This window comes from Sturnus vulgaris, chromosome 16, assembly GCF_052056855.1.
Source record: "Sturnus vulgaris isolate bStuVul1 chromosome 16, bStuVul1.hap1, whole genome shotgun sequence".
Taxonomy (NCBI): Eukaryota; Metazoa; Chordata; class Aves; order Passeriformes; family Sturnidae; genus Sturnus; species Sturnus vulgaris.
In genome coordinates, this window is record NC_142258.1 from 5,458,734 (window position 1) to 5,477,821 (window position 19,088).

Consider the following 19,088-nt stretch of genomic DNA (forward strand, 5'->3'; position numbering starts at 1 on the left):
CTGAATCATGAAATGATCACATTCTCCTAAAGAAATTAATCCTGCCCACTCCGTTTTTTTTGAGTGTCTTCTCTTGGGTCTTGTTCATCACAAATTGAAAGTTACATGTTCCTGCCTACGTGTGCAGCTGAATGTATATAAATGTAGGTATGGATGAAACACATTCTGGAACATTTAGCTAGGTTTTGAAAAAGATCTTGGTATATCTGACTAAAAATGGTGCTGGTTTTATTAAGAAATTAAGGAAAAAAAAGTTCTGTTAGGTCTGGGAGAATATGGAGTGTTTGAGGTAGTGTGTACGTCCCAGGACATTCATTCCCTGTAGCTAAACATCCTGCTAACTCTGCAACTGAAAACAGTGGCAACTTGTTGGTAAGGAGGTATGAAGTTTTTTATGGGTTTTGTTGACCTTGTTGTTTTTAACACAAATGTCTTCCTAAGTCAAATACAAGAATTCCTATTCGAATTGTAGGGAAAGCCACCATTCCTACCAATCAATAACCATCTATTTTCTACTTAATATTTAGTCTTCAGTTTCACTAATCTTTGCCATAAATGGCAGAAATGTACCTTCTCCAGCTGTATGTTAATTATGTTCCATTTTTAAGTCAGAATGGGTACATTACAGAGAAGCTGTCAATTTGAGACTGAGCAAACTAAATATACTCAGCTGAGTGAGTCCAGCACTGTGAACATGAACCACTGGTATAAATAGGAAAGGAGACACCTTGAAGCTTTACCATATTCAACAAGTGTCAGATCATGTTCATCTGAAAAGGATGGCAACACTCTTTTTCCCCCAGTGCAGGCATGAATGTTGTTTCACCAAACACAGGCTATCCAGGTGTTCAACAGACTCTGGTGTTTGCACCTTTATTGTTGAATTTCAGCGTTTTTTGAATGGCCATTCAACTTGTTTTTCATAATCCCAGATCTTTTCCATCATAAAGACTTAAATGGGGGAGATTAAAACAAAGTGTTCGTCCTTCCTCCTTTAAAATACTTCCATCTACTTTTCTGACTGTTTCAAAACCTAATGGACTCTTTCCAAAAAGCTCTTTACCAATAAGCATTGCTTAGGGACAATTGGTATGAGCTATTAGGAACTCTTGATTGTGATGAAGATGTGTTTCGTTGTTGAGGACAAAGTACTTCTGACTATATGGGACCTCCAAGTCTGGTAGAAACATGAGAAATTGGTTCCCAATAGTTCTTTTCTGTTGTACCCAACTCAGATTCTTCCAGATCTTCCAGAGGGAGAGTGTGAAGAATAGGTCACTGTGCACAGAATTTGCTTTATTAACAGAGACATGACTGAAAAACTCTGGTGTGACTGCTAGAATATCTGTATTTGATCACAACTTCTCATAGAGAAAATAGGTCTCTTTCTATGTTGTGGTTTTGAAAAGAACATATTCCATTAACAGTGGTCACTCATGCCACTTGGCTTCTGCAAAATACATCGCAATGAACAAAAATATCCTGCACTTTAAAGACAATATTTATATTTCTGCTGAGGGAGTAATGGGGAGGAGTGTCACTTGAGGTTGAGATGTCAGTACGTTGTGTAAGTCCCACCTAAGCTTTCCTTGTCTGAAATGTTAAATAAAGACTTTAATGGGTTCCTCTGCATAAGGATAAATTTAGCTCCAAGAGCAGTGCAAAGCAGACTTGTTGATTGGTGTGGGAATGATTGCTGTGATTCCTGAGCTATGAAGGTGCTGTCATTTCTGCAAAGGATCTGTGCAGGGGAGGCAAAACAGAGAACTGACTCTGCAAAATGAACCGTGGGTATGCACAGAACTTAATGCAGGGTCCTGTTCTATTATGAATCATAACTTTGCTTTTTTATTGTAAATTATTGTTTTTAACTACACCTTCAGCTGTAATTCTGTGATCGTTTTGTGTGAAAAGTTAAAAACATGGATTAATAAATTAGTCTAGAAACTTCCTACTATTTAAATACTGCCTCAGCTATTTTCACAGCTTTATTAGAACACTTCATGCTTCAACTTATGCCCTTTACTTTTGCCCACGGGGGTGCTCTCCAGGTCATTCTTTAAGTGGGTGAGTCATCCATTTCTGCGTGACATGAGAATAACAAAATGACCCTTTAAAAGTGTGTGTTTTCCAAGGAAAGAGCAACACTGCACCTGCAGATGCACATCTGCACTTGCTATACTAAATTCATGCATTCTGTCTGCTGGTACTGAGCTGGAAATACTGGGAAGTCTCTCTACCTTCAGACTCTGTACCCTACAGGCTGGGGATAAAGAGGATCTGAAACATTTAAGTGGAATCCAGTCCCTCTCCAGCAGTGAGCATGTGTGTTGCTGTCAACATCTCATGATGACCAGCATGAGGGGGACAAGCATTGTTGCTCTTGCTCCACAGGCACCTATTTATTATCTGTCCCACTGAATTCCTGCCTCTGCTGGAGAAGAGATGTAGCTATCATTATTTCTGCTTGCCTTGCGGAAGGCAGGCTTTGATTTCACTCTCTGTGTCTCACTGAGGTCTACGTAAATCATCTGAAGTTGGCCAAAAACTTGAGTAGAATGTGGTGATCTACGGCTGTTATCTGTGCCTTCCCCATTTTTATTGGGGATAAAGCTTGTTTGCATTAGGATAACGGCAAGTAACACACGTGCTGCATAAACCTGCGTCGGTCTTTCCTAAACAACGTGCCAGAAATCCCCCTTGGCTGTTTTAACAACTAATTGCCAAGTTCTTTTTGACAAAACAACCAGCCTAGCCCCGGTGCATGCACGCTGCTGCGAGTCGTGGTGCCGAGCAGCGCACGGAACTCGCTGCAAGTATGTTCTGTATGTGGCTGCTATGGTGATTAAAGTACATAAATAAAATAGATAAATATGGGCCATATTAGAAATCCATTAGTGGCCGTGTGTCAGATCGCAGCAGTGCGGTGTCCGCCGCCTTCCCCCGCTCCGAGCGGGCCCGCGTGGAGCGGCGGCTCCTGGGGGGGCTGCGCTTACGCAATGGCCCTGTCCTACCTTGTCAGCTCGCAAATCCACCACCAAACGGGCAAACAAAGGGCTTTTGTGCACGGTTTATAGTTCAGGGAGGATTAGTGGCCTGACACGGTTCTCAGACGGGACAAGCTTAGCGTTAAGTCGCCCGAGGTTAACGAGGGCGGACGTGGGGCAGACTGTGCGGGCTGCAGCACAAAGGTCTGGGCTTTCGGACGCGGACACGGCACTGTCAGAAGCGGGCTCTGCTTACCTGGCTCGGCGTGTCCGTCACGTGTTCAGCGTTCCAGGTGCCTCAGGATGTGGATGATCTCAGGCACTTGCTCGCAGCCCTTCCCGCAGCTCCAGAGATCCCCTCCGCCGGCTTGGACATCCTACCCTGCCCGTGGGCTCCGGCTGGATCAGATTCCTGCTTCTCTTCCCCCTCTCACCTTTTAGCATTCTCTGACCGTAAAATCCATCCCTTTCCTGAAATGCAGAGCGATGCACTTGTCCAATGAAGTTTTTTTCCAGGCGGGATTCAAATTCCGAACAAGCCTTTCATTTCCTTCGCGCTGGGGGCAGAGCGAAGGCAGGGAGGCGAAGGAAAGCGCTCGCTTCCTTTAAATCCCCACCAGCGTCTTCCCAGCGCTGGAAGCGAAGCAGCTTGTCATGGTGATCTTCGGAGTTTAACTTTAGAGGGGGAGGGAGAAAGTGGAAAGCAAACTGAATGCTGTAGTGGAGATTTCTCTCTTCCCCCACTGGGCCCCTTGCCGACTGTTTTTATTGATTTCAATCACTGGAGGCTCGCTGGCTCTCAGAAGAAACACTGTGTAATGTGTTCTTTCCTGGCTTTCATTAAAGAAACTCAATGCAGTGCGGTCACGCTGCCGAGCTCGCCTGGCAACCTGCCTACACCCTGTGGTACCTCTTTCATTGGAGGAGATCGAGCTCGTGGTTTGGGGTTGGTTTATTTATTTTTTTTCTAATTCTCCAGCAAGGATTTCAAAACAGCCTCTGCTCTGCTTCTACCTCCTCTCACTGCCCAAAGCCTTTCTAAGCCTCAGAAGAAATTGTCAGCACCACTAAAGGGGGCGACTTTGGTGGCAATGAAAGCTGCGACAGTCTCGTGCTCCTTCTATTAAAATTCCTCTGCGTTTCTGGGGAGGGGTTAAAAGGGCTGTGTGTAAGCCACAGGGATGTGGATATAAATGCTTTCCATGGGGGTTCCTTTTTTTTTTTTTTTTTTTTTTTTTTTCCCCAGTTCCATGTTCTCCTGATTGCTTAACACGGTTTAATTAAGAGTAGGGGAGTAAGCAAAATCCTTCAACAAATATGTGAAAATTCCCGGCCGCACTCTAAGTTGCAAATGAAGCAAAACTGTGCAGTTGTGGTGGTGTCTCAAGTATTTCTGTTGTACTCAGGGCTGTGATACTGGAGGAGAAAAATGAGAAATACAATACGATCCTAATTTATGCCTTAGAACTTAATCTGCCACAGCACAGGAGTATGTACTTTATAGGAGTAACAGTCTATAAAGTGGAATTCAACAAGCTGCATTCTTTAAGTTGTGTATTCTGTGCGCCTGTAAATGCTTTCATGTAATTTAGTAAATTGTTCAATTTCTTCTTATTCAGCAGTTGCTAATGATAACACTTTATGTGCTCTTCACAATTGGCTGTAAATCTGAGACATGCAAAGATCACATAGTTGTAAATTAAACCAGGTTTCAAGCTCATCGAGGTTCATCCATTCTGAATTACAGCTGCAAGTTTAGGGTGCTACCTGATCACTTGTGCTCCTGAGATACTATAGCTGTATACACAAGGAGACTGTTTAGAAAAAAACAAACAAAAACCCAACATTTACATGACCACAAAAAGAATCCTTTCCTGCGGCAGAAAGATAAAAAGGCTGTTCTTACTTAAATCTGGTTTCCTGCAGAACTTGTTTGAGGCTTCTCTGCCTGGGTTGAATCTACAGAAAGCTTTACTAACCAACTTAATATAAATTCTTGCCAGTGTTCTTGTTGAGGAGTTGACATTCTGCAAACACCTAGCTTTTATGAAAAATTGTATATTTTTCTTTGAGCAGTATATAACTCCTAAAAGGTCTTCCTCTGTTAAGCACTGCAGACATTGTATAAAGAGTATTTTTACATGTTGCTTTTAATTTAAAATTTGCTTTTTGCACAATGATATTTCATATGCCCTCTCTGGTCATAGTTCTTCTTTTCATGGGGTGTGCTAAATGATAGAAAATAATTATCTAAATTCAGTGTGGCCTTGAACTGTTTTATGCAAATTCTCTAGCTGCAGTTGTAGCACAACTCTTTGGCCAGCCTTGGATAGCAAACAATTTGTCAATCTTTCTTTTATGAACCTTGTGTCTAAGGGTCTGCCAGCCTTTCTTCTCTGTGGGTTTTGATCTGTGTTTATAGATTCCGCTTTTTGTTTTTAGGCTGGCAGATGGCCAGTTATTTATCTGGGCTCATGTGTATTGTGTGAGGCAGAAACAGGACGTTTTGCATGCTGATATCGTTCACAGGGCACTTGGGGGCCAAAAGGCTGCTCCTAAGCAGAAGCCATTACGTGATGTGTCAGTAGCTCTTGGTCAGTGAACAAAGCCCCTTTTGACATTTCTCTATGTTAAAAGTTATGAAATAACATGAGCTTCATGAACAAACAAGGCGAAACAATGCTCCTACTATGAAATAAGCCATATAATCCATTTCCCCTCTGTTTTGAACTCTCCAGAGTTCAAAAATTTGACACCCTTTTTATATGTTTGTCACTGTTATTTATTCCTTTGAATTTCTGCTGTTGCTTGCTTTGCTCTTGTAGAGACTTCTGGTGCTCTGCTGGGAGAAAAGGATAAAATTCTATTGGTTTTGGAGGAGCTGGATTCACTGCTTCTAATAAATAGTGAATTTGGTGTTGTGGCTTGGTTTGTGGTTCCTTCTATAGGTTTGGCAGCAAAGCCCTGATCAGGCAGGAAATTCAGACCTACAGAGACGAATCCCAAAGGCAGAATTTCGTAGATGAGTATTCTGTTCAGTGTGGCAATTCCTCAGTTTCTGACTCTGTCAACATTATTCTGTGCTGGCAATGGACAGCCAGGGGTGCAAGTGTGGGAATTTTGAAGGAGTGAGGAGGAGGAACAGAAATATTCAGGAGATCTCTTCAGTTCTACTTAAGTGTGGGGCCATCAAGGACTGGAAACAAATTAAAAAATGCACTTAGTGCTCTGTGGAAGCACAGTACAATTAGTGTGCTGTTATTAGTGCTGTTATTCCCATCTTGGTGCTGCTTGCTCAGCTATTGCAGTTCATAGTTCCCTGGTAATACATGCTTTTATGCAGATACAAAAATTACCCTCAAAAACTATACCTGTTTGATTCTGCCACTCTCATTGCAGGGAGGGAAAAAAAAAAGTCAGGTAGTCAGGTATCTTCAAGAGAACCTGTACATCTTTTTGCTGGTTTCTCTTGCAGTTCTATTTCCCTGTCCTGTTTTGCTTAGCAGGGCTGCTTTATTGTATTGAACACTTCCCTTCTGTGTGAGCTAGCTCCTCATTTATGATTGTAAGCTCACTTCTAAAGATCATTTATAAAATGTTTCAAATTTGTGCAGAATTTCCAGCTTACAAAGAATGATGGAAAACTTTAACTGGTATCTAAAAGTGCTACAGCTGAAGCCTCCAGCTATTTTGAGTCAGATGTCTTGGACTATTTAGAGCATATTGCTATATTTACATGCAGTTCAGAAAGTTGGAGACTGGCATTGATGAAAGGCAGTGCATTGGCACCCACAGCACTTTGCCTGCAGATGGACTTGGTATGATACAAACTTTGGGAATTTGCTTGAGGGTGCCTGAGCTCATATCTCTGTGCCTGTGCAAAGTTGACATGGGCTTTTATGAGAGTAAGTGTGAAAGATTTGGGGGTCTGCCTTTCACTCAAAAAAATGGCATCCAGTGGCAATATCCCTTTTAGCACCTTTTCAGGCCTTCTGGAAAGTTTCCAAGTGGAAGACTCCCACCTCCTTAATCACGAGAAAACACTGGCTCTCCTCTGAATGTCATTCATTCAAGTGTGCTGACCTGGCCTGACCTTGTTTAGGTTGAGATCTAATGAGCCCACAACCCAAGGTGGTGTGGTAGCTCTCAGCAGGCTTTGCAAATAAGCAAGTGTTCTGTTTTTCTGTGTGCATGTGGTTTAAATTTATCATGTCAATAAACAAGTGTCTCACATGCTCAAATAGGGACTTTACAACGTTGTAGTTTAGGCTAAATTGTAGCACTACAAATTGTGATGTCACTTTATAAATATAGAAGGAGACAACCTGGAATATTTATGACCTCAAAACAATGAAGTCCTGTTGGTTGGGGTTTTTTAGTTTAGATAATGACATAACACTAAAACTCTAAACCCAAATGGGTCACAAACGTCTTCCAGATAAACAGTCACACTAATGGTTTGGGGAAAACAAAATTAAAGACTCAGGCTGTTGATTTAAGGAAAGGAGAGGCACATCAATAGATTAATAAATAATAAATACAGCTAGGATTTAAATTCCAGTGGAAGGTTTGGTTTTGTTTTCTTTCAAGTCTCCAGGTTTGGAAGAAGAGGTTTTATTTAATATAAATTGTGATAAAATTACCCTCGCTGGTAAAATCACCCTCAGCTTCAGTAGGGACTGTACCACCAAATGTAGGTCTTTTCTGTAGCACATAAAACGTGAGGTTTTCAGATTAAAAAACCGTCTAGGACAGACTGTGGCACATCCTACTAAATTAACCAAGTTGACATGGATGGATTAAAGTGTATTTGGACCTAGAGAAGCGGTCTGAGCTGTTGTGAGCACTCTGTCAGTTCCTGTGCTGGCAGTCCCAGGCAGAAGCTGGTGTGTCCAGATTTCCCTGCATGATGCTGTGGGCCAGCAGAAGGAGCCTCCAGCTGTAAATCCCGGCTCTTTCCTGCCGGGACAGCCCTGCAGGAGAACAATGCTCTGGTGTCACACAGCCCACGGCCCATCCATGCTGGAAACAAACGTTGTTAGGGCTCGGTATTTACGTTGGGACCCACAGGGAGGGAGCAACTTGTTTTGTTTTTAATGGAGCGGTCAGGGAGAAGGATGAAAAGCTTTTTGATAATGCGAGGAATGTAGGGGGGGAAGGGAAGTTACCAAGATATGCATTTACTGTAAGTATGAAGAAGCAGAGGCCTCTTTATCAGACTGGCTCTAATGATGTGCCACAGTCACTTTATTTGAAAGCTTCATGGCTCACAGAAAAGTAAACAAATTCATTACATTATTTTTAAAAGAAGATTAACTGTAGTGTGTCGTCTGTTGGACAGCTGCTGTAGTAATCTTTTACAAACACTTTATAAATGACCACCCTCAGTGTTTTCTAGGGCTTTGTGTGGCTGGATTGTTATTTTAGTAAGTACCAGGGTGGTTTTTCAAATGAAAACGTTGTTTCCTGTGTAACAATTCAATTCTACCTTCATCCTAAATATTATTTTGTTCTCAGCATGAACTATAAAATGTCTTCTATACTAATGCAACATATGTTGCTTTTTTGCATGTGTTTGCAATGAATGCTAGCTTTTCCGTAAAAGTACATGAAAAGTATTTTAAACAAGAAAAAGCAATTCCACTTTAGTGTCCTACTTCCATTAGTTCTGATTTCTGCTTTCTTAACCTTTCTCCAGTCTGTGAAAACACCAAGTTGAAAAGATGAGTCAGAGTCAGCTTAGATGATAGGTGAATTGACACTGAACAAATGTTTAAACCCCAACAGGTGTCTTTGGCAAATAAGATTGTGTTCAGGTATTGCCTTGTTTAACATTCTTTGGTTGAATGTCAGCAAGAATAATCTTACTTAGCTCTGTGTCTACATTTGTGTTTGAAAGCACTAGACTGACACAAATTAATGCAACACTAAGGATTTGTGAACTTATAAAGTGGTTTTAACCAGTCTTGCCATAAAGCAGTTGATCTTGTGCATTCAGGTTTCAGTTAGAGGTTCCTTGAACAGGTGAGGGAGGAGCAGGGAGAGGGGGAAGGGCATTTCTTTCTCACCCAGTTGGCCTCCGTGGATGTCCCAGGCTCTAGCAGAGGACCTTACCTGAGTACATCCCTCAGACATCTGGGAATGCCTGGAATGAATCTCATCTTGCTATGGAACAGCATTTTATTCCTACACAATGTAATCTCGCACTGGATTTTTCAGGATAAACTCAATTTTTATAGTCAGATAAGCTATTTAAAGCTCTTCATCTGTATGTGAAATACTTATTTTCCTTTGGGATATACTGATGCATATATTTATGGTAGTATGGTTTTAGATGTGAATAATTAACTGTTCTGTCTGCAAACCTAAAGAAATGTCAACCTTTGTGAGATATGTATCTGTGTATGTTTACTGAAGATTGTGCATGTGTTCCTCAAGATTGCTAAAGGATCTCCAAGAGGTCTTGGATGAAGGAGGAAGTTGTCACATCTTTGCCCTTCATAAAATGGAGGTGAAGCCTCTGCATGGCAGACAGAGGTTTTCTCAACCCTGGGAAGTGTGTGGTTACACAACAAACAAAAATTGAGGATCTTAAGGAAACACTACTGCTCCCACTGGAATAAGTGTATGCTGAAAAAGCATCAAAACCCTCCATCCACTGTGAAACAGCCTCTGCTGTTCACATGCCCTCCTCAGGCTGAGAACAAACAGCACGAGAAGTGTTAGGAATGATGGTTGATACATAGGTGGAAGGTGCTCAGGGTCCTGTAGTGTTCAGAGCAGTATCATGATCTATAGAGAGCAGATGGACAGATCTCTGTGAGTGCAGCATTTGCAGTTCTGGCAGTTGGGCATAGCAGAGAGGTGATGGAAGTACAGTGAACAGTAAAAATATGAAACGTGAACCTTCTGCTTTTAAATATTACCTGTGCCTTTTAATTACATTCATGCATATTTTGTTCACTTTCCTATAGAAAGATAAACACTTAATTTAAATGTTAATTATTTCAGGCTACAAAAGAAGAGGAAGAGCTTATTGCAGAGGAAGAGCTTATTGCAGAGGAAGAGGAAGAACTTACTCCAGAGGAAAAGAGAAAACTGGAAAGAAAATTAAAAAAAGAGCGCAAGAAGAAGGAGAAACAGCTGATGAGGGAAGCTGGAATCTCCATTAAAAAGGTGGAGCCCAAAAAGCCATCGGGATGTGAGCGGGCTCTGGCCTATTTAACCAGGTAAGAGCTGTAAAACCACTGCAGGTGCTGCCCGCAGAAGTAAGCTGTAAACCAGTAACCCAGAACAAGCTGTACCAAGCAATAACACATTAAAGGAAATTGCTGCAGTTAAGTACTAGGTTAATGTTTCATCTCGGTTGACACCCTGGAGGACAGTTCATCACTCCATTGTGTTTCTATTACAGCAACACCAGAGAGAAGTTAAGTATGGTGCAAACATTTTATAGAAAGGCAGCTCCTGTCCTGAAGATCTTCTGGTTGTTACATAAATATCACAGGCTTAGCTGCACTTATAGAGATGAAAGGCACATTGCAAAAAAGCTTGCATTGAGAAAATGAGTTTTGTTTCTTGAAAGGCAAAGGACTTCCAGTTGTTCTCTTTATATAAGCAGATTTCATGGAGTGGTTAAGCATTTCAGAGTCTGAATTTAACCACCTGCAGAATGTTTGGATATTTGTATATTTAGATGGGATTTGCCACTATTTTAAAGTTAATAGTATCCAATGCCTGATTTTTGCATACCAAAGTGTACAGCAAGTACAGTGGCTGATTTCAGATTGGAAGTAATCCCTTTATCCAGTTAGCAACTTATTAGAAGACTTAAAATTCCACCATAAAGAAAAGTCTATGGTTAAACTAAAGAACTGCAGCAAAGTGCTCAGGGTACCCCACAGACAGTAAAGAGTTTGTTTAGAAACAGGAAGATGATGTTTATTTGTTTCCAAACTTCAAAATATACCCTGGCTGTAAGACCTCCAGAAGACTGGCATGTCACAAATAGTGGGTTACCACGTGGAATAATTCCAGGGTTGCATCCCTGCCTGTGCTCAAAACCAAAGCATCCAGACTGTCTGAATTGTTACTTACCACTCACAGTGGGAAGGGAGGAAATTAATTGCATTCCAGGCAGAGGGACATGTGCATTTTTGTTACATAACCCTCAGCATGCAGCGATAGCAAAATGACAATAATATTTTTGATCTGGAAAACAGCTGGAGCAGTTCACCACTGTTTTGAACTGCAAATGGATTGACAGTTAGCTTTGAACCAGATCTACAGATAATGGATTTCAGGTTTGGAAAGTAAAGGAACAAGCTGTGAGGTTTCGCTTGTTATTCCACTGTTATCTGTATGGATTTTTGCTTTATTACATGGGAGAATATGAAATTATATTTGAACTAATATTTGAACAAATTTGATTCTAGAGTTTCACTTAACCTGTACCAAATTACCCTGAAATAGAAAACCATCTCTGTCATTTGGTCTTGTCATACAGAGTCTGTGGGTTGTATGTACAGCAATACGTTGTGAGGGATTATTTCAGCAACAGACAATTTGAATTTTGTAGATTTAACAGGGGTAGTCACAAGATGCTGAACTGCCAAGCAAACATCGTCATAGTCACCATTCTAGCCTCAAATGTGCCCAGACCATCTTGAACCATTATTAGTTATAGAATAACAACTTAGTCCTTTTACACCTCAGACAATTTTTCAACCCAGTGAGACTGCAAAAGAAATAACTGGATTTAAGTGAATCCAAGAAGTAATATAGTAGCTGGGGAAGGGTAACAAAAACCCAGATTCTGGAAAGCCATTGCACGCTCTCCAGCATACTGAGTGGGTGAAGGATTTCAGTCTACATGCATTTGCAGGGCTACAGGCATGAATAATGTGTGGGAGGATAAGTAAACCTTATAGATGCAAGAGATCAATATAATTGGAAGCAAACAAAAGAGTGCTGTGGATTTGTGTTTTGCCCCACCCACAATAAATGCCTTACATGACACAAGTGTGGGTAAGTGAAGTGGCATCCTCAGTGCCTGATGGCATGTGAATCTCCTGTAGGACAGGTGGAACTTGATGTACCATATGATAACTGCAGCTGTCATTTTTATTTATTGAGGGGCTGTTTGCAGCAGGAGAGCACAGCTGTACGAGGCACAGGGTGACTTTCACAAAGCTGTGCCTCGTGCTGTCAGCCATGGGGAGTTAATGAAGAGAGCATTGACAGCAGGGAATAAGGCACACAGTGTGCAGGGCAGGGCTGCTCACTGCATCCCACCCTGCTCCCTGCATCCCACCCTGCTCACTGCATCCCACCCTCCTCACTGCATCCCACCCTGCTCCCTGCATCCCACCCTGCTCCCTGCATCCCACCCTGCTCCCTGCATCCCATCCTCCTCATTGCATCCCATCCTCCTCCCTGCATCCCACCCTGCTCACTGCATCCCACCCTGCTCACTGCATCCCATCCTGCTCACTGCATCCCACCCTGCTCACTGCATCCCACCCTGCTCACTGCATCCCATCCTCCTCCCTGCATCCCACCCTGCTCACTGCATCCCATCCTGCTCACTGCATCCCACCCTGCTCCTCACTGCATCCCACCCTGCTCACTGCATCCCACCCTGCTCCTCCCTGCATCCCACCCTGCTCCCTGCATCCCACCCTGCTCCCTGCATCCCACCCTGCTCACTGCATCCCACCCTCCTCACTGCATCCCACCCTGCTCACTGCATCCCACCCTGCTCCCTGCATCCCACCCTGCTCACTGCATCCCACCCTGCTCACTGCATCCCACCCTGCTCACTGCATCCCACCCTGCTCTTCTGTGCTTGCAGGGCAGCCCTGCAGCAGTGCAGGATTGCAAGGGCTGCATGGAGGTTCCCCTTGGCAGCACTGCCAGCCTGTGCCCCCTCTCTGGGGTCCCTGCTGCTGGCACAGTGTGCCACAAGCCGAGCAGGTCTTCCAGTTTTCCAGCTTTGCTATTTGAGTCTAAAAACAAATGGTCCTTGATGCTTTCCAGTCTCCAGAGGGATCAAATTATCATTTTATTGGAGGGCCATCCTAGCTGGGAGAGGCTTTTTTCACCATGCTGTGAAAAAAGGTGCTGAAGCACCATTTTCTTGGAAATTATTTATGCCATAGTATATGTCACTTTTCTTTATATAGGTCTTATTTTTCTCATTGACTAATTTGAATTCAGGTAAGATTCAGAGAATGTCAGAGTTTTCTTTAAAGTAAAAAGATGCTTCTAGAATAATGGCAGCTGAGGCCAAGTCAAACTGCAGCCCCCAGCTACTGCACCTGAGGAGCTGAGGGGTCTCTCCTGGGAGCTGGGTGACTTTGGTAGCTCCTTGCTCATTTGAACAAAAGCAGGCTGAGCACGACCAGGTTTGCACTCCTGATGGAGGAAAAACAGCCAAATGACTCCTGTTTTTTTTCCCCTTCTCTCACTTTCTCTTGACCTATGGGAAAAGTAGAGGGAGAGAAAAAAAGTCTTTGCTTTTCCAATTTTTATCTCATCTTTTCCTCGGTGAGATGAGTTCAGGTGGTTCCCAGCACAGTTCTCTTCCAAGGCAGCAGTTGGCAGAGAAAAGTTACTGCTGTCAGATCCCCAGCTTGCCCAGGGAGCAGACAGGAAGATCTGAAGATACAGAGAGGATTAAAACTAGGGAGCTGAAGCAGAAAGGTTATAAAACTGAAAAAAAAAAAAAAAAAAAAAAAAAAAGTAAAATCATGGAAAAACCCCAGAGTAGTACTGAACAGAAGAGAAAAAAAAACCTGTAAAATTACTGCAGAGGAATAGGGAAAAGCAGGAGACTCAAAGTATTAGTAGCTAAATAAAGTGCTCAGATCTCTTCCTTTTAATGATGACATGCCTTGTTTCTTTATGATGGGAAGTGATGATTCAGATTTAAAGGGAATATTAGATTGTCCCCTTAATGTGATTCTTGGAAAAACTAGAATAAATATTAATCATTTTCTGAGCATTAGGTGACTTCAAGTGAAAAGATGTTGCAATTCTAGAGAATGGTAATTGGGTTTAATTATAATGTAACTGACCTTCTGTGGTGTTAAAATGTTGGCAGAACTTGTTTGTCTTGGCAAGCCACCCTCTCCTAGAAGCTGCTGCTCTTGTGTTTGGCTTGGAAAGTTCATTGCTGTATGGAACTGCACATATGGATTTCTCCATCACCCATCAAAGGAATACAGAGAGATCTGAAAAGACTTCACTAAAGGAATGTGAAACTACCAGATTCATATCACCTGAAGTAGAAATAATAGATAATATTAACTGGATGTGCCTGTGAATTATCTAAGCCTTGCAATACTATTTATCATGTACTAAAATTTGAAAAATAAGGTGCTGAAGCACAATTTTTTTGGAAATTATTTATGCCATACTGTTAGTATATGTCACTTTTCTTTATATAGGTCTTACTTTTCTCATTGCCTAATTTGAATTCAGGCAAGATTCAGAGAATGTCAGAGATTTCCTTAAAGTAAAAAAAGATGCTGCTAGAATAATACAATGTTACAGAAACAGAAAAGTGAGAGGCAGAATTTCCCATGGCGTGAGGAAATTGTCTGACTCTGCAGATCCCAAGGTGGTTTTTGCTGAGTGTGGTGGCAGCACTGCTGACAGCCCTGGACAACCCAGGGCAGTTGTTTATTTGCTGGGTTTGCAGAATGGAAACAGATCCTGGTCCTCAGTCAAACTTTATTACAAACAGTGCCAAGCCTGGGAGATTTTAAAACTGAAATGTTGTTCTTCCTTTCAAAGTATACAGAAATTCAAGGGCTGTTGCTGAAAGCATTTTTTTTTTAATATATTGATATTTTTTAATATAATGTCATATATTATATAGATGTAGAAATAGAAATTACATGTAGAAAGTATATAAAGTTTTTGGTCCTTCTGGAGTAAAAACCAGATAAAAACCATCTTGAGAGAAGAATCAAGAGGTAGATTAGTATTCACTCAGGTTCTGATTTTTGAAGGGACCAGGAGAGGCTGGTGTTGGGCTGTAAAGCAGGCAGCAACATTTGAGAATTGTGGCCAAACAGCTCAGATGTTGGTGGCCCTTCAGGAGAGCACAAACCCATTCATGCAACCCCTCCTGGGGCAGGTGACTGCACTGGAGGAGCTTCTGCACAAACACAACCCTGCTCATTAATGTTAAAATCCAGTTTCTAATTTTAAAGTACTTAGAGTGGGCTTATGCCACATTCCTTTGTTGATTCATAATGTTTTGAAGTTGTTTTACTTCTCACAGGTTACTTTTTTAGCCGGGGTCACTGATGGCTTTTGATACTTGATTCTGAATTTAAGTCATTCTCATTGCTGCTGGCCTACATTGGTGTTCATTTCAAACTTGGCACTGGTGTTCATGTTTCACCATCAACAGCTGAAGCTTGCAGATATTAAGAGTAACTGATAAACTAGAAATCTAAACATACACAGGTTGTTTTTTTCCTTCCAGAGACTGACTCTTTGGATTGGATAGCAAGTAACGTTAGCATTTAATGGCATTTCTCCTTCCCCCACTCTCCAAAATGGAGATCAAGTTTCCTTCCTGACTGGAAGGTGCAGCACATATCTAAGCTCATCAGTTATCTTGAATTTCATAAAGCATTGGAGAACTGCTCAAGTGATGAATCTCAATCAGCCAGTAACAAAAATAGTGTGTGAACTTAAGAGAAACTGTTGTAATTAGACACAGCAGTGCTCCTGGATTCCCTTCAACAACTGGGGGTTTAAGGTGTCTTGAAAGAGCAGCATTTCCTCAAAGATTAGGGGAATAGTGAAGAGGAATAGTTTTGCTTTAATAATCCCAGGGCTATTTTTTAAACGTTCTGGGGCAAGCATTAACTATGGATGTAATTAATCTATTCCTACATGCTTTTAGTCATTTTGCCATATTCATTAGTTCCCTAAAAAGCCTCATGAATCCAGAGTCAGATACAGAATAAATTTGCATTTGGGGTTGTTCTGTTTTATATGAACTTGGGCAGGCACTTACTGCTATCTGATTTCAAAGGCTTGCACTTTTCCTAATACTCTAGAGATCAGTGAATTTGTTTTAGCACTTCTCCAAGTTTCTATATTGCTTGACTTCTAATTTCTACCAGGGCCTGACCTGCCTCTAAGTGGGATTCCTCTCCTTGACCTAAAGCAGTGTGTCTGTAAAGCTGCAAGTTTTCCATTTGATGTTAATACTTGGGCAGATCTTCCTCATTTTCAAGGCAGCCACTGTCTCAGTTTGCTGAGAGTGAGTTACCTTATCATTATCCTCCACTCCCTTGTGTAACTTCAGTTACACTGAGTGGCATCTGATGAAGCCACCTCAGTTTGTTTGCAGTTCCCTAGCAGCCCTGACATTACTCACAAGCTCTACAAAGCTCTCTGTGGCAATGCCCACACCTTTCCTATTTTAGGGTGCTGGTAAGCCAGCAGTTATTCTGGTGGGGGTAGGTGGAGGGGGCGTATTCACTCCACAGATTTTGTGCTGCTTAGAGCTCTTCTGTTATCATGCTCAAGCATATTATCTTCTGCAGAAGACAAAGCTTGCTGGTAGGGTATATTAAGCAGAAAAATTATTCTGCTGTGTTGGACCTGTTATTAAGCAAGGTATTTTAAATCATAGTATTGCCCCAGAGTTAGTAAATAATTTCTCCCATTGTGCTGTTTACATCCTGCTTGTGGCTGTGTTGGGTTTCTCAGTCTCCCTGCCCCTCCAGTGAAGCAGCACATCCATGATCCTTCCTCTCCTACTGCTCCTTCCAGTCCCTGATGTGATCTGTTGCTCTTCTTTGAACTCAGTGCCTGTGATCCTTCTGGAAATGCCACACCTGGAAACAAATGTGGTCTTACTGGAGCTGCCTTCCAGCACCATGCAGAAGGGACTGAGGGGCTGTGGTTCCTCCCTGCTAGCTTTGGCTTTGCATTGTGGGCAACAGCACTGGATTCATCTTTGAGCCATAGAATGTTGAGATTTCACATTGAATTTTCTGAACAATAAAAGATTTTTTTTTCTCTCCTCAAACTATTACTGAGTGTTGTGTTAATGACAGTGTTGGCATGAATATACCACTATAGCTGTAATACATTTTTCAGGGTTTCTCATCCTGCTTCAGCCTGGCTGCAGCAAGTCAGATACACTCGTGTTTCAGAGTTGGCTTTATGATATCCATTTCCAGGTGTTTGTGTTCTCATTACCATCTGATTATTCAAACTGTGCATTTAGGATTCTGTGCCTGTCACATTACACTCTCAGTAACAGCACCACACAGCCTCTGTCTGTTTAATCAAGATGTCTGGTGGCAGCCTGAGTCGATGATTTTCATTCCCTGTGATAGAGTCATTGACTTCTGGATTCACTTTTCTGTATCTTGATGGGAAGTGATATGTAGATATGTGTTGGAGACATGCCAGTGTTTTTCTAACCCCCACATGACATCCACAGGATGTCAGATTGTGCAGAAATTGCTTTTAAACTGTTATTAACTTCTTGCTGGGTTAGCTGCTTTTTATGGTTCTAATACAACGATTTCACTGCTTTGCAAGAAGCAATGAATATCTTACTCTTAATTTAGTGAGATCATGCAGATTACTGTTCCTTATCTATATCTCTGGTCTTTTTCCACTTATAAATAATACAGCTATCCAAAGTGAGTCAGCCAGACTTCGTGTGAAGAGTGCACACCAAAAGAAAGGTCTTCCATTCAAATCCAATTTTGCAGTGCAGATGGTTGAGGATGCCTGCACTGAACAGAAGACAGTGCTTGTGCAGGAATACTTGGGTCTGGAAACTGAATAACCAGGTTAAAACTCAGATGAGCCTGAATTAAGAATTGTGGCTCTGCAGATGAGCTCAGGCACTGCATGGTGCTGATTTGTCAGTGACACCACTTCCAGAGCCAGAGTGGGCACTGAGGCTTCTTGAGCTGCTGCTGAAGATAAACTTGTCAGTTCAAGGTAATGCTGACAAATAATTGTATCATTTACTAAACAAGTCTAAAAACAGGAACCAAAAGAAAGAACAATAACAAAAATCCCATTTTAAGTGGCTCAGAGCCAATCTTAGCTATTTTTATCAAGAAATTCTGGGAAGAAAACAAACCTTAGCAATATATTCTGGGTATCTGTAATACTATCCTGGAAATGCTCCAGATGGACAGAAGTATTTTTTTAAATAATTTCAGTCTAATAATCTCTAGCAAGTCCTCTCCACAGTCATGGATTGAATTGTGAAGATCCTAGGTACTTACAAATATTTTTGGATGTATCTTGCCATTTCCAGCTCGGTGGATAAGCAGCTCTGGTTTCCAGAGATAAAACAGGTGTTTGGGAGGTTCTGATATGTCAAATTCTAAGATTTTTAAGATTAGTTATGCCTGGAAGTTCTGAGATTTTGTAAGTATTCCTGTGGTATTTTCAACTCATTCAGAAGTAACTTTTTGAAACATCAATGATTGCATAATTTTCCAGCCAAATTAGTAAATGCTTATGATGCAACTCATTCAACTGAGCTTTGGAAGAGCAGCTGGACTAACCCAACCTTCCCTGAACCAAACCTTTTATTGTTTAGCTATAAATATTATCCTGGATAAAGGAAGCTCAGGTCCATCAGGTAAATTTTCCTCAGTCAGAGTCAGTAGCTCTTCCATCTTTCAGAATCTGCTCATTTTCCTATTTAGTTTATTCAGAGGAAAGAGATTTCTTTTCTAATTTCCATAGCCATAAATGGTCACTAAATTTAACAGAAGAACTAAAAATGGAATAGGGAACTCTAATCCTGCTTTATGGCTCTAAATCAAATTATTTGTCTTTCTAAATCTTTGAATTAATTTTATGGAAGGTCACAAGTACACCTCTCAAAGCATATTTCAGTAAAAACTGCAGAGTGATTTACTTTGGAACCTTCTGTCTCTTTGCTCTTCTACCACTTTTTCAGTGTGAAACAAAGCTGTCAAAATATTTACTTGGGCATTTTGTTCAAACATTCTCATATGGAAATAGTGTATTTAATAACATCATTAACATGAATTCACAAATCCTTTCATCTGACATCTATCATTTACA

The 19,088-nt window shown here is 41.5% G+C and overlaps 2 protein-coding genes across 4 annotated transcripts in view; one reads left to right on the forward strand and one right to left on the reverse strand.

Moving 5' to 3' along the window:
• The window catches only part of GPR146 (G protein-coupled receptor 146), a 46,523-nt gene extending 42,683 nt beyond the window's left edge, over positions 1 to 3,840 (reverse strand). Inside the window, exon 1 of the mRNA XM_014869982.2 lies at positions 3,244 to 3,840. The gene's annotated coding sequence lies outside the window, so the exon portion shown is untranslated. The remainder of the gene's footprint in view (positions 1 to 3,243) is intronic.
• Positions 1 to 19,088, forward strand: part of CHLSN (cholesin) — a 121,016-nt gene that overhangs the window by 85,755 nt on the left and 16,173 nt on the right. For all 3 annotated transcript variants that reach the window (XM_088174347.1, XM_088174346.1, XM_014870004.2), the window contains one exon: positions 9,999 to 10,216. In XM_088174347.1, the coding sequence (XP_088030473.1) occupies positions 9,999 to 10,216 (218 nt within the window). The remainder of the gene's footprint in view (positions 1 to 9,998; positions 10,217 to 19,088) is intronic.